The sequence below is a fragment of the Leptopilina boulardi genome, unplaced genomic scaffold, assembly GCF_019393585.1.
Source record: "Leptopilina boulardi isolate dan_hultmark-lab unplaced genomic scaffold, ZJU_Lbou_2.1 LbouV2_223, whole genome shotgun sequence".
NCBI lineage: Eukaryota > Metazoa > Arthropoda > Insecta > Hymenoptera > Figitidae > Leptopilina > Leptopilina boulardi.
In genome coordinates this window covers 1,202,728-1,226,388 of record NW_026137778.1, presented here as the reverse complement: position 1 = coordinate 1,226,388, position 23,661 = coordinate 1,202,728, and the positions used below count along the sequence as shown (strand labels likewise).

The window sequence follows — 23,661 nt, the reverse complement described above, 5'->3', positions numbered from 1 at the left end:
TTAAATCTGAATAATAGTGATAATATTTATAAATATTAATGTTATTTAAATAGTGGTTTAAATATTGTTCATTTTATTAATGGGTCAGAGTGTCTTTCACTACAATTAAATTTACTGGATTTTTTAAATATATTTTTATTAGGAACTGGAAGATTTATTATTGAAGGGTGAAAAAAGAATGTCATTTAATAAAATTTTGTTTGAGATTTTATTTTCATATTTGTAGCAATAAAGTATTCAATATTGAAGATACTGTTAATTAATAATAAATAAAATTCCGTTAACAACCTGTAACTGCGAGGAAAAGTTGGTTGAGGATGATGTAAATAGTTGTTCATTTTTTTTTTGGTTTTTTTTTTTTAAATTTTCTTTTTTTCGGTTTCGTTCTTGATAATGATTGACATATTCCAAGAAGGACGACGTAGAAATCCCTAGTGGACGTATGCTGTAAAAAAAAGAAATTAATAAAATTATTGAAATTATAACAATAATAATCTAAACGTTCCAAAAATTTTCTAATTACATATAATCGAAAATTATTTTTTATTACACATTTAAATAATAAAATGTTATTAAAAATAAAATATATTTTTGCAAAAAATTTACATTTTAGACTTCTGAAACGTTATTAACAAAATATTAATATTAATAACGGGTTGAACAGAGAAAAAAAACAACATTGAAACCTGAAATTTGGAAACGAAATCATGCACAAATTTGATTTCTCTTATTCACTTCTCAAGCAGAGTAAAATTTGCAGCAATGCTTCTATTGCAGTTTTTTTTTTTAGATTTTGTCACAAAATGATTTTTTTTTTATTATTATTTATGATGATGAAAATTGCAAGCTTGATGTGGATTATACACTTGTTTCCTGCGGTTTTAGAGACACTGTCAATTTTTAAAGTAGGAGAACCTTTTCATCATCTGGCATATTATTCATTTCGTCTTGCAAGAATCTGTAAGTCTTAGGTATTTTAAAAGGATCAATGGTTCAAATAAACGTGTGAGTTTCTTTTTTCTTTTTTAATAATAAAATCTCGAGACAAATAACTATTTTTGTTTCGAGACTAAAAAAATTACTGAAAACAGATATTTCTTTTTTTAATTTTTCAAATCAATTTTTCTATTTTCTTAGAAAAATATATATTATTGTGACGCGCAACGAGAAATAATACCTTACAGGCAAAAAAATTATGTTTGTAATTTTCGGACTGAAAATACACTGTAAAAAATATTTTACATGATTCATTTTTGATTTGCAAATCGGGCAAAATATTTTTACAATATAAACCACTGATTTTTAAGTCTGCATTAAATTCAAAATATTAAGTTAAAATTTTAATTTCACATTAAAATTGAACGTTATCAAGTCTAAAACTATTACTAAACATAACCTACATTTTTTTGCTTCGGTAATTTTTCTCGTGACGCGTCACACATCTGTTTGCAGTAATTTGTAATTGTAATTAATAATAATTAATATATGTAAATTAATTAAAGGGAGAGACAAACTCAATTTTGTTTCATTCAAGGTATGCAAGGACGTTACAGTTATAATTTTCAAAATATTGGAAATTGATTATTATTAAAAGGTGGGGGGGTATATAGACTCAAAATGAAAATTGATTGTCTGCTCACTTCAAAGGGGTCTACGATTGTACCAGGGGCTGGTACAGTGAACTCGTGGTACGGGCATCGAATAATAGTAGTATGTTTGTGGTGATCCTGAAATGACAGATAATCATTTCAAAGAAAATCTTGATAACAATAACATACTATGTATATAACGAGAAAAGCGACAGATACATTTTTTTTTTAAAGACATTTAACAAAATCAGCATCAGTTCATCTCCAAATTAGTTTTCTACGTAAATTTTTAAATAAAATTTCACCTAAAAAAAGGTAATTGAAAAAAATTATGTACAAGAAAAAATTAAAATTAAGTAATTTTCATTGAAATATTCTCTGTGCTAAAATTTTAAACTTCTATTTTAAATTAAAAATAATTAATTCTCTGTCTACATACAAAAATAAATATAATAATAAATAACATATAAACTGATTTCAATAATTCGTTTAGCATTATTATTATTATTACTCCGATGATAATTTCGTACCACGTTATAAATGTGGAATTGTGAACATTTTATTATATATATGAGGGAAACAATTATTTTTATTGGCTGCTAAGAGGCTGTTTATGGCACTTTCAATTTGCTAATAATCTAAAAGAAAAGAAAAAAAAATTATTTGGCGGATTTTCATGCTTATTGCTAAAAAGAAGCTGCATGACAAAAAAAAAATTAAGTGCAAGACTTCGGTGGAAGTCTTAAAAATTGTGAAAAAGTGCTCACGTCTCTATTTAAACAAAGTGGCTAGCCAAAGGCCCTCCAGGTCTGGAAAAAAAGTTGAACGAAATTTCACGTTCATGAAAAATCTATAGCGTTAATGAGCACCAAAAATTTGCTTCTTGTTTTATAATTATTGCTTTTTTGTTTTGTTTTTTTTTTGTTGCAGATGGAAATTTATGCCAGTTTTTATTTTCTGGATTTTTTTTAGGGATCATAAAATGTAAGTTTCATGTTTTTGTCAAAATTAGAATTATATCAAATATTAATAGTGGAAAAAAAATTAAATTCTAATTAAAAATAGAATTAATTAGCATAATTATATAATATTTAATTTAGATAATTAAAATGATTTAAAAAAAATAAAATTAAAGCCACACTTTGAAAATATTATTTTGGTTTTAAAAAAATAATAATTCTACAGATTATAGCATCAGCAAAAGAGGTTTTTTTTTTTATTTTTAAAAATGCATTCAATATGCGATTTTGAAGACTCCGTTATACCTGGAAATGCTGCGAGCATTGATCGCCTCATTTCTGAAGCTTGAATGCGTAGGTGAATGTCAGCTAATTGAGCTTTAAAGCGTAAATAATAATCCCATAGATGCAAAAGAGCAGCACTTATGCTCTTTTAGATTTTTTTTTAAACTATAAATAGTTTATTCATATTAACAAGTACCACGTCAAGATCATCAAGTAATTGCGCATATTGGAAAAAATAACTTTTCTATATAAAATTATTCTTTTAAATTTAAAAACTGATTACGTAATTTGTGTTTTTTTTATAATCTGAAGGTAATTTATTTTTTATCTAAAGATAATTTTTTAGAGTATAGCTATTGAAAAATTATTTAATTAAAATTATCAAATATTTAGTATCTATTGAGTATATTTAATTCTCGATTTAATTAAAAATTAGAGACCTTATAATTTTTAATATTAGATTCATTATAGTATTACACAGTTTTCTATAACATTTGTAATACTTATCGACAAAGAACGTCATAGAAATATGTAATTGTTTAAATTAGGATGTAATTTAATTGTTCTTTAACAGAATTAACATTTTATTAAATTTTCACTTGATCGAATTTTTCTTTTAACTTTCTTTTGATCTCATTTTTTTTGTCGTGTCGAAATAAAAACTGTCGAATTTTTATTTAGCAGAATTTTATAAAGTGGATTTTATAATGAGTTTAATTTTTAAGTCGCTTATTATTTTGTCATAAATCTCAAAAGATCGAAATCCATAAAGTATAGAATAACCAAAAATATCGAATTACAAAAAGATGGAATGTTTAAAAATTCGAATTATTAAAAGATCGAAATATTAGAAATTTTGAATTATTGAAAATTCGAATTATTAGAAAATCGATTTTTTAAAAATCTGAATGTCTAATTAATCGAATATTCAAATATTCGAATTATCAAAAGATTATATTTTATCATAATTCGAACTTTTGAAAATTTGATTTTCTGATAAATTAAAATTAAATTGGAACTTTTAATAAATCGAATTTTTAAAAAATTCGATATTTTTTTGTTGATTCCAACTTTTTTTTTGTAAATCTGTTTAAAAAATTCACCAAATTTGCATTTACTATATATTTTTCATTTGATAAAATTTTTATTTAACCGAATTTGCTTTTGATTGGTGTTTCATTTAACCGAATTTTGTCATTTTTTTTATATTCTATTTTTTTTAAATGTGTTTTTAAAGGTTAAAACTATGTTACCAATAAAGATAATTTACGGATTTATTTAAATAAGCTAAATGTACAAAAAAAAATAAAATAAAAAAGAAAATAATAGAATTCAGATAAAATTAATTTTTTAATTGTTATTATTAATATAGTGTAGCGCTTTCAATGTACTATACAAAATATTTGCTTTTGAAATTAAAAGTTAATAATAGCTGGTGAGAATAAATTATTATTATTAGTGTTATGAAATCAAAATCTAATATCATGTTTTGCAAAACGTCAATAAATTTTCTTATTTTGCATTTTCAATTAGATTTTGATTTTTATATAGATAATGAATGTATTTATTTTTTGTAAGGAATGTTATATAATAAATGTTTTGAGAGAGTTTAAAAATTTAATTTGTTTGTTTTTTTAGAAGAAAACGTACCTAATGGCCTGAGCGGATGTCGGCTCCAGAGATAGTTCCGCTTTACAGGACTAAGATAGCTGTCCCTTAAGAAGAAGGGGGTCCCACATTGTGCATATCTCGGAATATAAGGAGCGTAACTTGGATACCACCATGGATCCCTATTGAAGGCAGTGATAGGTGCATGTGGCGAGGGTTCCAAAATATCGAACAAAGGTTTCTTTCTCAACAACGATGGGAACGATGGCAAAATATCATCTAGAAGATTTCCTGTAAAAGTTTATTTACGTTAATTAATTTTTAATATTTTTTTTCCATTTTAATTCCATTTAACCGAATTTCTATATTACAGAATTGTTACTTAAATGAATTTTTATTGTACAGATTTTTTATTTCATTGAATTTGAATTTAACAGAATTATTATTTTCTCGAATTTTTATGACACAGAATACTGATTTGAAAGAATTTTTATTTTACAGAAAGAATATTAGAAAGAATTCTTTTCTAGCTGAATTTACATTGTACAGAATTTTTAAAACGCCGAATTTTTATTAAATATAAAACTTTCATTTGTCCGAATAAATATACGGGGCAGAAAAATTGGGGGTTAATAACTTCTTTTTCATTAATTTTGAATTTTGTGCCCAAATTTTTCTGCCAGATATTTATTTCGACAAATGAAAGCTTTGTAAAATAAAAATTCGGCGTCTTAAGAATTTTTTAAAATGTAAATTCAAACAAATAAAAATTCAGTTAGAAAATAACTCTTTCTAATATTCTTTCTGTAAAATAAAAATTCTTTCAAATCTGTATTCTGTTTTATTAAAAATTCAAAGTAAATAATAATTCTGTCAAATTCGATGAAATAAAAAGTCTGTAAAATGAAAATTCGTTTAAATGGAATTTTTGTTAAATAAGAATTCGACTAAAAGTAAATTTTAGGAAATTAAATATTGTCAAATGTAAGTTCTAAGAAATTAATTTTAGATTAATGCATGCGTCTTGAAAAAATTTAATTAAATTATTAAAATTAATATTTTACAGGAGAAACATTTTTTCGTAAATATGTTTTAGAAGTTTAAACAGAACAAAAATAATTTGAAAAAGTATTCAGAAGGTAGAATATATGTCTTAAATGCGGGTGATTCCTCCAAAAACTGGTCATTTTCGAAAATTTGATTAATTTTATCAATTTCCATTTATTGGCTTCAAAATTATAACACAAAAACACGCTCTTTTTGTAGAATTGACCAAATTTTTTTTATTGAAAATAGTTAATTTCTTACCATGTATGTCAAAGAGTCTTTTGGGAGAAAGAAGACTTGGCGAATGACGTGCCAAAAGAGGTGATCTGCTGGGATAAAGTCTGTCAATATCAGCCAAACGATTTAGATGATCTTTCCATGCCTTATCTGCGTCGAAGGGTTGCGCTAGTTTTTATGCAAAAACAATTTTATAAATTTCCTTTTCAATTAGTCACATATTTTTTCTTACTATTTTCTATAGATTTCTTATCAAAAATTTTAAGTAAATTTCTTTTATTTTTATAATTACATATTTCAATTTTTTTATAATTTCTAATTTTTTATAATAATTGACTCTGTTATTTGTAGAAGAATTTTTTTTGATAAGATGAAAATTTTTTTTATGACAAATGAAAGTATTAACATTTTTATAAATTTTTTTCTTTTTTAATGAAAATTTACCGTTTCATGTGGTATTTGCTCTAATGTAAAAATAGACAGAAAACTTTTTACATGCCTTTTTTTATTAAACATTAATCAGTAATAAAATTGTAGAGTCATTTTCGTTTTTTGATCGAGCACATCACAAAAAGTGGTGACAAAAGGTATAATAAGGATGGAAACATTCAATAATATTTAGAATACAGAAAAGTGTCTCAACGCATTTGCTTTTGTAGAATTTAAAATTGCGTATATTTTTTTCAATAATACAAAGAATTGAATTTTGAAAAACTTTTTTTTACATGTACATAATAATTTTTCGTGCAACACACGCAAGCAAGCGTAGATCGTGTACGACGCTTGAGATTTTGAAAAATGAAGACAATAAAGTTTGAAAAAAAAACATTTTTTTTTTCCAATTCAATAGTATTTAGAAGAAAACGAGTCAAATATTAGAAAGTGAAAAATAAAAAAAGAAATTAATTAAAAAATATAAAGAAAAATCACACTTCCGTTTGTGTGACGGTTTTTTTTTGTTTTTCTAAATGTAAGCCGTGCATTTCCTTTCCCTCTAATAAAATCAGAAAAAAAAATTTTTGAATCAATATTCTACAGATGAGATACATAACTTAAAAAAAAACAATAATAATACTTGCAAACAAAAAAAAAATGACACATGAATATAAAAATATACTGACCTGTAAAAAAATGCGTCCAGGAAAAAAATCATTCCCTCCCCGTTTTACTTAATCGATGATATCAGCACGAAGTTTCAGTTGTAAAAAAGAAGTGCCGATTTTGTTTTTTCCAAAAGTGAATTTTCCCCGGTTTAAAACTTATAAAAAAATGGATGTACTCCGTTTCGTATAAATGACGCAAAATTGTGTTAAATGTAATTTTTATATTAAAGGGAACCAAACATAATTTTCTACACGTATAATTAATTCAATATTAATTAAAAACGTGATAATTTGGACATGAAACATTTTATCGATGTTAAAAATTTTATATAGGGAATTGTATTTTAAAACATTGTAGTTGTGAAAAAAATTAATTTTCATAAAAACTATTTTTTTTTTTGTTTTTTGCTAATTATTATTAACAACGGGGAAAAAATTACATTTGGTGAAAGTGAGGTGGTTTGAAGGGAAGGTTGTATTAAAAGAAAACAGACATGCCATCTCCTGAAAAAGGCAGAAATTTTTTAAATCACGATTCTACTTTTTATCGAATTCGATTAAAATAATGCTATTAGCTTTGTTAGTAATGCCCCTGTGTCTCTACTATATTAATTTAATATATTTGTAGAATAAAAGCGTTGATAATATTTTTCTTTAATATTTATATTTCTTTCTTTTTCAGATTTCCCTTTGCCAACCACGCTTTTTGATCATGCTCGAACAGTTTAGCAAATACACTCTTTAAACTTTTTGTAATATGAAATATATTTTAATATATTTTTGAAATCGCACTAAAAACAATCGTTTTTGCAAGCACATAAAAAACAGTTTTCGTTACTTTTAAAAGTTATTATCAAAAATAAATTTCTATTTTGAAAAATTGTAACATTTTATAACACAAAATTTTTTTAAAATTATTTAGTCTCGTTTTCTAATAGAATGAAAAATTTGAAAAAGATTTTTTTTTTAATTCCGCGAAACTCAAAATAAAATTTCTAGCTTTTTCAAGTTTGGTGGCTATGTGAATCAATTTTTTTTCGTATTCTCTCGTTTTCTGTATTTTTTCAAATAATATTCTTCTGCATTCTTTTTTTTTGATGTATGTACAAATCGTGAACTGCTGAAAATATTTGCTTTTATCTCAAATAATAATAATTTAAAAATATAATATTAAATAAACTTTTTTTAAAAATAAAAATATTAATTTTGTACTAAAAATTCATTACTAATCAATATTCTATTTACGTACAAAATTTTCGCTTTTAGTTTCTACATTTGTGTAATGTAAAATATAAAAAGCAATTATTTTTATTTATTATTATTTTTTTATAAATTAAATAAATAATATATTAATATATAAATGAAATTAATAAATTATATAATAAATATTATATCTTATAATATATTGTAAATTATTATTAATTTTATCGTATAATTCACTAAATTGCAATAATTTTCAACAGTGTTTTCGAATTTCGTTTCTTATATTACAATTTCACGACTGGTACATACGTTTTTTTTATTCTCAATCTCGATTGTGCTTTCGTTTACTTAAAAATTATCAGATAAATAATATATCAATTATTAATTAAATCCTTTCGGCACTTAATTCTAAATCTTTTTTTTTTTAAATGTCGCACACATGCATGTAACCTATGTATACAATATTGTGTTTCAAATATTATAATATATTTATATAAATATAGAATCAGGGAAAAATTAATTCCACCCTATAAGAAAAAGGCAACGATGTTCGAATCTCTTGGAAGAAAATCAACTTTTTTTCCATCAAAAGAAAATTCACCAAGAAAATAATTTTCAAAAGAGAAATTTCATTTTGATATCAATCGATGAATATTCAAAACAAAAAAATAATATTAAATCTTTTTATTGATGGAATAATAATTTTCTGTTTTTATAGACAATATTTTTGGGGAATTTGAAGATCCTGGAATATTTTTTTTTTGTGGCAGCGAATTTTAGTTTCTCATCAGCTGTAAAGCGATAACGTCTTTTTCAAAAAAGAGTTCCTTTGGGGGCCAAGGATAACGAATACGGCCATGATGACACACGCAAGGGAAAAAAAGTTTTCTTTTATCTAGAAACAGAAAATTACATCTGCTTTTAGGGTCACACACTGATGTTGAATTGGATTTCTTTTTTTCTTCAAAAAGGACAAATAGGTATACTCAATTTTTCTTAATAATTATGTGAACGAGAGTGTTATTAATATTGAAAAGAATATTTTAATCTGAATTTCTATATTTACAATTTAGAAATATATTTCAATTTTCTTGCTTCATTAAGCATTTTTTTGTTTTTATAAAATCAAATTTTTTTTAAAAATAAAAAATTTGATTAATTATAAATAAACTTGATTAATTATTAATTATTGAATATCAATTATTAATAATTAAATATAAATGATTAATTATTAAAAATCAATTATTAATTAATAATTATTAAAAATTAATTAATAATTGTTTTTTTATTTTGTAAAGCTTTTTTCAGTATTTAAAATACACAATTGTCTCTCGGGGAGTTTGAAGAATATAAGGGAAGGGTGGAAGGGTCTTTTCGTTGTAACGTCTAATAATCCGACACCGAGAAACGGGTCCGGTCATTTCTTTTCTTTCCCATTTTCGCGAAATCTGTTGTCGTTTAAGCTCGCTCAAGTCCAACATGCGATACATATACGTCCATTTGGAAGAAACAGACCCTGGAAAAAATTAGAATCAAAGTCGTCGCGCTTTTTTTTATTTTTTTGATGCGAAATCATGGAACATTAAACGAAGAAATGAATATTAATTATTTCGACTCAATTGAAGTATGATTCTTTGATTCCAAGACGAAACACACTTTTCGTTGACAAAACGAATGATTGTATTAAAAAATCCTCATGATTCCTATGCCATCTACAAAAACACAAATTATGATGATTTTCTACTTTGATCCACAAAATTATCGAAAAATGAATTTTAGAAACAAAAGGAATTATACCAGTAGACTTTGAAGCGAAAAGTACAAAAAGGGGAGAAGGAAAAAATTTTCCTAAACTTTCTTTTTCGTCTCGTGAATTTAAAACAGAAAAATCCACTGGAAATTCGATGATGAGAATATATTATAATATAGGAAAAATAAGATGAATTTTTTTTTTTTTTTGAAAATGATTTCTATAAAGATATACATATGTATACATGTGATCATGCGTGCTTGTGCATTGTGCGCGTGATGGAGTGTAATTTATATTATATATATATATAGGTACAACGATGTACAGATACAAACATTACAGAGGATGAAATTAGTATCGTTACACATGTTCTAACATGACGATATAAAGACTATAGATTATACTTAATGAGTTGCCATATTATAGTTTAATTACTGATCGTTTCACGTGTCTAGTACATCGAATTTCAATCCCACGTAAACTACAATTTACAAAAAGCAAAGAAAAATAAAATTATTCAAAATTAATTTCAATTATTTTTCACATTAAAATTTAATTTTAATAATTTTTCATGTTTACGTGGGATTGAAATGGAGGAATCGGGACTCGGATCAGGAAATAACACGTTATCGTGCATATCTTCGGATTTATGCTTTCAGCTTTTGATTTAGATAATAAAATATTTTCTGAAATTTTTTTTTTTGGGAAACTTTACTTGTATCTTATAAGTAAAATGTAAATTTTACTTTACTGTATATAAGAACTGCGTTTACTTGGAAGTAAAATGTGAGTTTTACTTGAAGAACTATTCGCTTGTATAATATAAGTAAAAGTTGCCATTTTAGATTTAAAAAAAAGTTATTAATTTATTAAAATTGAAATAAATATTTTACTAAATAAATAATATTTATTTACAATTAAGATTTTTATGTAAGTCGTTGGCCTGGCGACTTACATCCGAATCTTAATTTTCTGAAAATCATTTTTCATTCAAATTGCAAATTTCAAGCAAATTACGAAATAGACTTATAAATCATTAGAGAGTAATTAATTAATCAGTTAATCTAATGACTTATAAGAAAAATATTTATCAATCGCGATTGGTAGAACATTGTAAATGTTTGTGAATTTGCTTGAAATTTGGATTTGTATATATTTATGAGAAAAGCTGAAAGCACTGGAAGTTACAAAATGAATTCTTAGTATCTAGGAGATTCAGAGTGTGAGCGACGATTATTGGTTGTTATATATATATAATTATTTATATGGGATGCCATGTCCGATGACATCATGCGTAGGTTTTTCATTTTCTTTGTTTATTGTTCACTTGTTCATTTTTTTTCATTCGTGTCTCTGTTTTGCTTGCATTATTTTGACACGTCGATTCGTTTAATCGTCGATCGGCTTCGTGATTAAAAGTCTTGCGTAGTTTCGAGCTTTCGACACTGATCTGTTTTCATTTCGAGGGTTTTAGTACATACCGGGGACAAAGCGCTCTACTGGTTTGTACTGGTGCGGGTATATCTGTCTCGGCGAGTAGCCATAGATCTCACGATGTACTGGCAGGTACCTGAAAAATATTCATTTCAAATCATTTCTAAATGATAATAATAATGTTCCAAGCAGAATCAAGTTGTTTACGAATATTATTATATATAGGAGTACGGGAAGCAATAAGATAAAAAAGGATAGAGATATTCTGTCCTTTTCTGTCTCATGCTTCCCGTACAAAAACGCAATTGCGAAACATAAAGGCCTAAGCACAATAGAACGTGATTTGAATCGTAATCGCAAATGGAAGAATTAGTAAGAGAGGAACAACAATATATGACTATCCTTCTGTAACTCATTCTTCCGTTTTCGATTGCGATTGCGATAACAATACGTTTCTATTCTGCGTTGGCCTTAAAGTAGGAGAGTAAAGTAAAATAACGGCTGCGACTTTGTGCTCCCTGCATGCTTCTGCCATCTGATGGCGGTAGGACGTAATGAACCTGTCATTATATTACTTTCCAACTTTTCGTTTTTGCAATCGCGTTTTTGCATGGATTTGCACAATTTTTCGAATTTAAAGGCGCTTGTATACCTCACCGATCCCGAGTATACTTCTGTCGTGTACGATATTTTCGTCTCTTTTACTCCAATGGTACACGACGCAAGTATACTCGGGATCGGTGAGATATACAAGCGCCTTAAGAAATTTATAAGATAAAGATCCTTGGCATTTTGGCCGCTTTTGTAAAAAATGTCCGTGTTTCGAGAAAAAAGTATTTTAAAATCAATGTTTATTATTTTCAAATTCAGTGCCGTTTTTAGAGGACGATAATTAAAGGTCCCTTTTTGCCAAAGAATTTCAGAGACCGCTCGACACTCTTAACAGAATTTCATTTTCTCATTTAATTAAATTGTTATTTTTGAGAGAATTTGCATTGCACTCAAATTTTTATTTGATCAATAAATTATTCTATTAATCTAGATAAATAAATAAAAATATGCTTGTCAAAAAGTACTTTTAGGGAAAATGATTATAAATTAATTTTTTAGAATTAAATATCGTGCAACATTTTTACTGAAAAATGTGATTTTTTAGATTATTTTTTATATTTGAAGAGAATTATTGTTCAACCGTAGCGTAATGAAGACGATTTTCATAACAAAAAGATTGGCGACACTAGAAAAAGCATGCGCGCGCATAATTTTGGCAGGAAAAACATCTTCAAGATGATACGATTTTTCCTATTGTGGAATCAATTTCAAACATGTAATAAAAATACTAAACCCTGCGAATAGCGCAACGCAGAATGGAAACGTAACCTCAAACGCAACCGGAAGAATGAGTTAATAAAGGACAAACAATATGTCTATCTTTCTCTAACCCATTCTTCCAGTTGCGTTGGCGATTACGGTTCCGCTTACATTTCTATTCTTCAGGCCTTATACGTAAATTCATTCTGCTTTGGCATAAATAATTTTAACAAAAGTATTTTGTAGGTTGGAAAGTAGTTTTAAAAAAATTATTTTTTTTAGAGAAATTACATTAAGGCCAACGCATAATTGCTTCTTAAATGTAAACGCAAACGGAGTATGAGATAGAAAAGGACGGGCGTATATAGCTGTCTTTCATTCCTACGTTTGCATTTCCGTTTAAGAAACAATTGTGTGTTAGCCTTTAAAAATCTCAACCAATCAAATTCAATCGAGATTATTCGATATATCGAATAATACTAATATATTTACCCATCCCTGGTCATCAACTAAAAAGTTAATATAACCTCTATTTTGAGTATTTTGACACGTGCAATTTTTTTGTTAATTAACAATCATTGAGTGTTTCAATTAAGTATTAAAGTGTTTGTTCTTTAATTCTAACAATGAAATAGATAATAATTACGAATTTTTGTAATATTGCGAAAATTTGATTGGAAAAATTCAATTCTCCGCGAAGTGTTAAACAATATGAAGTGGGGTAGTGAAAGTAAAAGTTTTCATTAAAAAATATTTTCTACTTGTATTATACAATTAATATGAAATTTCATATGTAAAATATAAAGAGAAATTTGTAAATTATTTTTACCTGTAACCAGGAACATTGATGCGGTCACCAGCGTGAACGGGATCGTCGAAAATTGATTTTCCGTACGGCCATGATGCGGAATGCAGTTCAGGGAAATCGGAGCGGAAAATACCACGGGGCCTGTGAGTGTGTTCTGGAGCCCTCATGTCGTCTGTTCCTGAAGATTCATGTTCCTCATTAAATTTTCGGTAATTTGAATTTAAACTTAAATTATATAAATTAAATTAAATTTTTGATAATTTTAGCACAAGCGCGAAATTCTCATAAACTAGATAGATAAAATTAGATTATCTCATTTGAGCGAATTTCCTCTTTCTAAATATGCGCGCAATTTTCATTTATATAATTACATTTTCATTAAACATATCAAATAAAAATAGCGTAATTTCCACCATCTAATCTAAAATTATAATGTCATTGACGAAAGTTTTGGATTTAATTTCAATTAGTTTTAATAATTTTTATTCTGTGATATTTCGAAATTTGTTTCCTAGCCAATCAGTGTCTATACAAATTTTAATTTTGATATTTTTTAATAAAATATTATTTCCAAATCAATTCGCTTCATTCCAAGAATAAATTTTGGCCTTTTGAATACTGAAATTTCATTTTGAATCAATCTTATTGACTTGGAAACGGATTTATTCGGAATGAAATCAATCCAAAACTTTTGTTTAAGATTTTGGATTTTAACGTCCGAGTGATAATATAATAATAAAAAATTCACAATATTTATTGTTAATATTTTTTAATTAATTTTAAGAATTTTATCATTTGAAAATTTACCTTTTAAGGCTCGTACATAACTTTGCCAAAACTTTGCTTTTCTTGTGATTGGTTCGTTGCGCCCGATCATGTCGAGATTGCTTCTGAATCTTGCGTCCATTTTTTCTGTTCTACTGATTTACTAACTTTGTTCGTTTGCTAAAAAAAATCATAAATAGAAAAATAATTAATATACTATTGTTAATTATTTTAACGTTATTATTTGAAATAATTTCCGAATTTTTTTTCTCACATAAATGATAATAAGTTTATGAATGCAAAGAAGGAAACATTTTTGTGAGATTTTGGTAGGAAAATTTTTATTGAATTTTGGATTTACAAATCATAATTTTATTAATGGCAAATGCAGAACGAAAAATAATGATATTGAGAGAATTTTGTTTAAATCTTTATTTTTTGACATAAACTGAATTTGAAAACAAAATTTTGAAGTACATGTTACTAGTATGATGATATATTTTTAGACTCGAAGAATTATTGAAAAATGATCGATCAACGTCAATGAGCTTTTAGCATTTTGGCATCGATTCATTCAATGTAATTTGAATTTTATCGATGCGTAGGCGTCTCTTTAGACGCCACCGCGATGCCCTCTAAGAAAAATATTTTTAGCGGTTTAATTTATTATCTACAGCTATTTAGAAAATTGTGCGCAAAATCAATTTTGAAATAAATTTTCCCCTATAGAAAAATTATTTAAAATTGACAAATTTAATATCGAAACAAAACTATATTTTTGTAGAAATTTATAATAATTGTGACACCATTTTTGAGTAAATTTATATTTATATATAGTTGCTAAATAAAGCGTTAAGGGAAATGCTTTTCATGATGCATCACGATTCACGTGATAACCGAAGTAGTCATTAGTAATATTTCTTGTCATAAATCTTGCAAGTAGGTCATGATAGTTAATTTCAATAATAATAGAAGAGCATTATTGATTTGTTAATATGTTTTGTATAACGCAATTTTTGCAGTTGTTGCGGTAAAATAAATTACCCTGTAAATCCGAATTTGTTAATAATTTTCGATAATGAATTTTCTAAATATTTTGTCAAAAATAATTAATTTTTTTGAAAAAAGTAAGTCAAAACTTTTATAGAAATTATTTTTTTTCATTTATTAATTTAATATTTATTCTATTTTTTATGAAGATGAAGATAAAATATATTTCTTCATTGTACACTTTGTATTTTTTTATTTTTAGTAAATAATTAATAATTTTTATAATAATAAATAGAAATAATAAATCAATTCCATTTGTAATAATAGTATAATTAATATCAATAAATAAATAAAAGACATTATTGGAAGTAGCCAAAAACTAATTGAGATTTTGATAAAGGAGATTGAGTATTGCAAGATGAAAATAATTGGAAATGGCTAATAATGTTTAAAATAATCTTTTAAAAAATTTAATTAATGGTTAGAAACTTCAAGAGAGTTTCGCAAGATTTAAATTCGTTAAGAAGATAATGTCAGTTACAGTAAGCCAGCTGATCAGACACGTGGGAAGCGCTGATGCCAAATTATGTATTACTTCGGACGTCTGACTAAAATGTCACTTCTTCTACTCAACATTTTAAAAAGAAAGCAAAAGGTATTTTTAAAATGACTTTTTTTAAAATTTTTTAGTTATTTAATTTTTATTTACATTTTTTTTTTTGCAAAAAAAATATTGTTAAGAATAATTTTGTAAATTTTTATTAATTTATTTAATTAGTAAAATTCGACTATGATTTTTTAGGTAATTTTTGACTGATAATTAGAGTTATTTTTTCAGTAATTGCTAGAACAAAAAATCAGCCAAGATTTTACTAACAGTTATTTTTAACTAGTTAAGACTTTGTGAATAAAGATAAATTATTTTATACATAGAAAATTAAAAATTGAAAACTCATTATATTATATATTATAATCAGTGAAAAGTTCCTTTTTTTTGGAAATTTTGCAAAATACATAGAATTGTCTATTTTTTGAAAATGTGGATGGGAAAGCGATAAAAACAGATGAATTCGTCTGTGACGAATTATATGAATGCGTGTGACGCAATATTGGTTAAATCTCGTTTTCTCTGTCTCTCTCTCTTTTTCTGTCTTTGCGGTCGTTATATTTTTAGGTTGCCCGGGCCGGGCTGTTTTTAGTTTGGAAAACAGGTGGACATCCAAGTACGACCGTTTGCGTTGGAAGAACAAAAACTATGCGAAAGTGTCACGCGCGCCACCATATACACTAAACAAGTCTTGGTGACTTTGACCGATTTTCAACCCTGTCTGAATTTACTTTCTCCCATTAAAACTATACACCAATTAGTTGACTTTGACCTTGCCATTACATCATTATTTTTAGCTTCAAAGGTCAAACTAAATTTCTCAGAATAGAAGAAAGTTCATTTGCACTTTTTTTTTTTTGGGCAGCGCATTTTTATTTTCTCTTTGCGCTTTGTTATCATTGATGAATATATATTTGGAAAATTTTTATATAAATTATTTTCTTTTTTAAACAATTCTTCTCTTTTAAAAAAATTTAATTTCTAATAATATGAAAAAATTGATCATTCCTGATCTGAGTAATAACAATATTCAATTTTTATTTCTTTTATCTTTTAGTTAATTTTTTGTATAATTATTATACATATGAATCAGCAAAAAAATTAAATTACTATTTTGTATTATTATTATTATTATTAAATTTTAATATTAAACTAACAAATAGTTGAAAAAATGTTTCCTATATTTTAAAATTTTGAAGGAACTAAAAAATAGATTTTTTTTTCTCTTAGATAATACTTTAATATTTAAACTTGAAAAATTTTGTTTTGAAGAATAGAAATAAAAAAAAAAGATAAAAAAAAAAATTTTAACTCTGAAAGTATTTCAGTGCAAGGGTAAATAATTTAATTTAAAAAAAATGTTAAACATTAAAGAGAGTTTCTTACAATTGCAAAGTTTTTTAATTTTTATCCAAATGAACTTTTTTTACTGAACAATTATAAAAAATTAAAAATTAATTTTTTTATTAAAAATGTGAAATTTGATGAACTTTTGTTTTGATTGTCCATGCGATTCTTCTTTAAAAACTTGTTTTTTTTATAAGAAAAAATTTTCCATTTTTTTCTGTTTATAATTAATAAATTTATTAAATAATTTAAATTATGATATTTAAAATAAATAATATTATATTTTTCTAGATAGAAATATAAATAAACTATATATATATAAATATAAACAGGAAATGGTTCCTGTTTGTCACTAGTATGTCATCTACTAAGAATGTCAGCCTTGACTTTTAATAGACTTCGCAAAGGAAGTGCCATATTATAATTAATCGCAATTGGTAAACAAACATTAATAGTGCAACGAACCTTGAGTAATTATATTCTTTATTTAAAAATCATTTCGAAATCAAAATTTAATTATTTTTATTTTCGAACATGACTCATTTATGACATTTTAAAAATATTTATTTGTTAAAAAAAATGATTTGACAATTTTGTGTCATTTTTTTAAATTAACCGCACAAATGAATTTTTTCAAATTTAAAATAGTAAAATAATATATCATTTAACAATTTACAATACTAAAAAATTTGTTTGTTTTTAAATAACCAAAAAATTGTACTTTTTGGTTATATTTGATTAAATAAATAAATATTATTTAAAGTTTTTGCAACTCAAATGCAAAATTCGTAATAATTAAAAATTGCTATCAAAAACCTATATTGGTTTATTTACGACAATAAAGTAAACTTTTTCTAAATTTAAATTTCACGCTGTTCCATTTATTTTTGCTCTTCTAAGAAAAACACTTTTAAAGCAAAATTGGCCTCTTTCGTTGACAAAATTATACTTTTTTTCATTGATTGGCGATGAAAATTTTCCATATTCACAGGGAAAGAATGCTTCAGATTGAAATAAACTAATAGAGCAAATTTAAAAACACTTTTTAGAATTTTAAAATATTTTTATACCATCTTAAAATATTTAATTAAAAAAAAATTATTATAATTTTAAAACTATGATTTTTTTCACTTTTTGCACTGTAAAAAGAAAGTACTGAAATAGTACCGCTTTTAGGTATCAAAATAGAAAAAAATTACAATTTAGTACCTAGGAATGTACGAGTTTTTTGACTTATTCTAGTTTAACTTTTTTTTGTCGCATTTGGTTTTTTCCTTAAAAATTAAAAATTACTGTCCATTTGAACAAAAGAAAAAAATCAAGTTTTGAGCTTCTTTTTCAAAGTACAAATAATATGTCAATTAAAAATCTTGATTTGTTTTTTTAAATCATATTTACATTAGGCACTTAAAAATTTTTAGAATAATATAAATTCACAAATGAAAATATTATAAAATTAAATTTCTAATCTGATTCAGTATGGATACATATGTAATTAATGTGTGACAATAAAAGGGGGCCATGTTTCGAATTCAGAACAAAGTCGCACAGAAAAGCGTCGAGACAAAACTATTTTGAGTTAGTTATTCAAACAGGAAGAATAAGAAATGAGAGAAACAAGGTGCCAAGACTCACATATACTTTGCAAACACAACCTCTTTATGTAAATTAGGTCACTGTCGAGGGTAAACTGTAGTGTATCACATTTTTGGATTCAAAACTTGTTAATTATATATATTTTTCCAACAGTGCGAAAAACCACCACAATTTTGAAATAATTGAAAAATGTTTTTTTTTTAAATTATCATTTTGTGAGAGAAAGAAAAAGAAACATTAGTATTAGACGATCTACGTTGAAAGGGAATTTTAGGTTATGTAGTTTTTAGCTTCATTTTTAATAATGTATAATAAAAACCAGTTAATGAATATTTTAGATATAGTGAAGATCAGTGGTTTCTATTTAGCATTGACTCTCTTTGTGAATTTTCAATATATAAAAATTACAAATATAACCTAAAATTTGTTCCCTTTTCTCTTGGAGCGTCATATATGGGAAATGAAGATAATAGTCTTGTGTGTGTGTGTGTTTCATTTATAAAGACGTCTAATCTAGATAAATGCTCTAAAAATACGAATGGCGTAGCCGAGCGAATCATCCGGGGCATAGGTCCAAAACTGAAATACATTTCGCGTGTTTGACTTTTAACGTAGGTGGGTGCATATCGTTATCGAATTCCACCTGAAGACTTCTGTTTCATGTCTCTGGCGAAATTATGTTATTATGTCAAACTGGTCATTATCGAGAATTTTTTTTTAGGTAACTGAAAATTCGATTTTTTTCATCAATTTCCATTTATTGGCCTCAAATATATACACTGGAACCTCTAACCCTTGCATCCTTAACTCTTGTGGCGGCTCATCGAAGCTTAGTGATCAGTAGCGTCAAAAGTTTCGTGTTCTTTATGCTTTTGTTTGCTTCAACTGAAATCTGAATATTAAATACTGTATTTTTAAAGATAAATGGAAATTAGATACTGTATATTAGTACGTCCCTGAATGTTTACAGTTTTCGTCGTAAGTGGCGTCAAGGATAAAATTTCCATATCCCTCGCACATAAGAAGATCAAGCTGCAAGGGTTAGTGGTTCCAGTGTAGTTAAAGGTACTTAATGTGATCACAAAATTATTTTACAGGCAGAAATAAAAATCTATCAAAAAATTTTCGAGAAAACCTGCGTAGAATATAAACGTGTAACATCACAACAGTCACATAACCTTAAAGGCAGACGATTTTTATGGGTAAAGTACTTTTAGCCCTTTCAGCTGTCAGAATAAACGGGAAACTACCCTCAATTAATAATTCAGACGGACGTTTTCGGCAGATGCTTCGGAGTGCTCTAAAGCATTTTTTGATTAACTGGATCCAATGGAATTAATTGGTCATTGGACCATAAAATGCTCCGGAGTTTTCTTGGAGCATCTGTCGAAAACGCCTTAAGGGATTATTATGTAATAATTAAATAATTAAATTTTTATACTTAGAGGTTAGGACATACCGAATATTTTCATCTGTTAAGTTTACTATCTTTAAATTTTCCGACTTTTTATAATTCTGTGAATTTAACAATAGCAGTGATTTATAAGACACTTCCTACTTGTATTGTTATTGTAATGTATATTTATTATCCTATACTTTTAGTAAATAGTGATTTCAATAAATATTTTAATTTACATTATTTTAAATAATTTATCATTATTAAATTTTTTCAATTTAAATATTGATGAAAAATTGACTTTATACTTTATATTTATAGTGAGAACTAATTTTTTTTTTTTTATTTGTGTTTATAGATCGAAAATGGCAGACGAAAATTGACACGTGTCCTGATTGGTTTGAAGTTTATGACGTCTAGACTGACAAACGGGTAAGTCAAATTTATATTTTTAAACCTTCACAAAAAAAATTGTCTCTTAAAACGTTTCCTATATTTATCGCGTCTATTTTATGCAAAGTGACTATTTTTTCACTGATTTACACTCTTTGCGATATTACAAACAGATAATACAATAATAATATTAAATGAATTATTTTAAGTAATTATAATTTTTTAAAAGTTAAATAAAATTTTTTAATTATTTCTCAGAATCACTTAGTTAACATAACCTAAAATTTTGCAGCTGCTTTTATTACATGTTATTATTATTATTTTATAAAAATTTATCAACAACATAATAATTAAAAACGGATGTAAAATATTTCAATAATAATAATAATAATAATAATAATAATTATTATTATTATTATACATATATTCTCACAATATGATTATATCCGTATTTTACTTGAAAAATTAAAAAATCAACAATTGTGATATTATTCAAAAACTACGATATTTAAATTTCTCTAAAAAAATTTCATTTATATTTCTAATTTTTTTTTCTAGTCTGTTGGATAATCGTGAGTATATTGGGTTATTTTTTTGGCAAAATGCCACACAAATTTTATTCGTCTCGTATACAGTTATAAAATTCTATTTACGCAACAATATATTCTTATTTTTACAAATCTTGATTTTACTTCATTAATCTATATATATATATCAGACTTGAACTTAGAAAACTCAAATAAAACAATATTTTACATTGATTTTAAAAAATTTAAATTATATCCTGTAAGAAAAATTTATTTCACCCAGAAAAATTTTCTATTCAAATTAAATATTTAATTTATATTAAAGATAAATTAAAATTATAAATTAAATTGAAATAAATAAATTATGTAATTTATAGAAAATAAGAAATTTTTATTTAAGATAACTTAAATAAGGGTCGAAACGTTTGAAGAACAAAACCAAAATAGTTTTCTTTATTACAAATAAGGACTCTAAAAATCTATAAAAAATTCAGCACTGAATTATTGCAAAGATCCAATTTTCGATATAATTAAATATTCTATTATTAAATTAAATAATATTTTAACCGTTATAGTGAGTATGTCGAATTTAAGAATTTAATATTGTATTTTTTAAGTAGTGACAGATAAATTTAAGTAGTAAGAGTAAACCTGTAAGTAGAACAGGTCAATATTGTCAGCTCAGGGAAAGTAGTAATCTGCGTCAAAACTTGAATTAACACAATATATTTAAAACAATTTTCGGAATTTAGGTTCAGATCAAGAGTAAAATTAAAGTAAAAAAACAAATTTTAGTAGTAAAGGTCAAGTAGTACAAGTATAGTACATTTAGTAGTACAAGTCAATTTACAAGAAAATAAATGAGTACAACTTGTAAAGATATTTACTAAATACTACACGGAAAAAAATCTTAACTTTTTATTAAGTGAAAAATAACTAAGTATTAATAAAAAAATGACTATAATTATATCAGTAAAAAAAAGTCAAATTCGACTATATAATTGAACTAGTCAATAGACTGACATTTTAGTTATTTTGACATAACCTAAAAATTAATTTAACTGACATTAGTTATTTTTAACTGATTAGTATGAAATATTACTCTATATTTGAATAAAAGACTTAATTTTGCTAATATTAAATTAGTTATTTGTCAACTAATTCAAATTTAGAAAGAACAGAAAATTGATAAGCAAAAAAAATTTTTTTTTTAATTTACAATTCTTGTGCATTTGAATTAAAATATAACACGGATCTTCAAATTAGAGTCGGAAAAAGAGTGAGCCAATCGAAGTGGTAACTGGCTGGCCACTCTACAAGGGACTATTTTCGTCCGCCGTATAAATAAAGAAGCATTACATAATCGTCAAACAAATCGATGCCAATTATTATAAACAAACTCGAATGCCTCATTGGGGCAAACACTCGTCTTTCATTTCCCAAAGCAGGGCATGCAAATGAATTTTCGAGTATGTATATATATAAATTATCTATTTCTAATTTTGTCTTTTCTTGGGAAAATATTTTTTTTTTTTTAAAATCCTCTCAAGATTTATTTATTCATTCATTTGACTATAAAAATGATTATTTGGAGAGATTGGGATATAGGAATCGGGATTAGTTACATAAAAAATCTCACAAAAATACTTTTGTTAATGTTTTTAATTGATTAGTATAGGTACAAGCAAACAATGTAGTTACATGTTAAATTAGTAGTTAATATTTCCCACATAATTGTACAATTCAATGAAATTTAGAACCGTTTTTCAAATTCGAAAATTTTACAAAATTTATTTTCAAAATTCTAAAAAAAATCAATTCTCACTATAGTTGGAAATTCAAAAATTAAAATTTGAGAATTGAATCATAACTAGAAATTTGATTTGATTTTAAAATTTTTTTAAAAGAGTTAAATTAATTCTTATTTGATGTAAGTTCAACAAAATGTAAATTTAATTTAAAAATTAAATTTAGAAAATTGTATCATAAGTAGAAATTTGTTTCGATTTTCAAAATTCTGAAAAAACAATTCAATTCTCACTATAGTTGAAAATTCAAAACTTAAATTTAGAAAATTAAAAAAAATTAAAAAATTCAATTCTCATTAATTGTAAGTTCACAAAACTAAATTGAAAAAATTGAATCATAACTAGAAATTTTTTTTTTATTGTACAATTGATGCGTGAATGTTACTTTGGTAACAGAGATGATATTTTCCTACTGATAATACGGTTGTGATATATCGAAAAAATGACGATCCGAAGAAAAATGATTTTCACACTTTTTGTCACACACTAGATCGATTGTCGAGTTTCCTGTTAGGAAAATTAAATAGAACACTCGCGTTTTATTGAACACGTCTTTTATATTTACCGAAGCACAATAATAATATTTTTTTTCCTCACGTCACGAAATTTCGTTAAAAAAATTCTTTGTATCGATCTATTTTCTTTTTTGATGTTATATTATATTTATATGATTTTTGAAAACTCGATGATCGATCGTTAATTAGATCGTGTGGATCCTTTTTTATTTTACCTAGTTTCGGATGACCGTTCGGTTCGAGAGTTGGAGCTTAGACTGGGTAACTGCCGCCAAAATTGCGAACTAGTATACCTGATTGAGGATACAAGTGGCGCCGCGACGAGATAAAATTTGGTAACGATCACGAGACATTTATGGCAACCCCCACTATATGAGAGACCA

The 23,661-nt window shown here is 25.5% G+C and overlaps 1 protein-coding gene across 5 annotated transcripts; it reads right to left on the bottom strand.

Annotated features, from left to right (window-relative positions):
- Positions 1-184: 184 nt before the first annotated feature.
- On the bottom strand, positions 185-23,661 carry LOC127279763 (uncharacterized). Of its 5 annotated transcripts, XR_007842691.1 has the most exons (9): positions 23,494-23,661; positions 14,142-14,279; positions 13,356-13,512; positions 11,263-11,351; positions 5,750-5,893; positions 4,484-4,732; positions 2,357-2,398; positions 1,641-1,727; positions 185-445 (listed from the first exon to the last, which is right to left on the bottom strand). XR_007842691.1 is itself a non-coding variant. In XM_051302303.1 (8 exons), the coding sequence occupies exons 2-7, from the start codon at positions 14,239-14,241 to the stop codon at positions 2,361-2,363; spliced, it is 777 nt and encodes a 258-aa protein (XP_051158260.1). In that variant the 5' UTR covers positions 14,242-14,279; positions 23,494-23,661; the 3' UTR covers positions 185-445; positions 2,357-2,360. The 5 variants fall into 5 exon arrangements, 4 of the variants coding, with proteins under 4 accessions (XP_051158260.1, XP_051158258.1, XP_051158259.1 ...); XM_051302303.1 differs by lacking the exon at positions 1,641-1,727; XM_051302301.1 differs by lacking the exon at positions 2,357-2,398.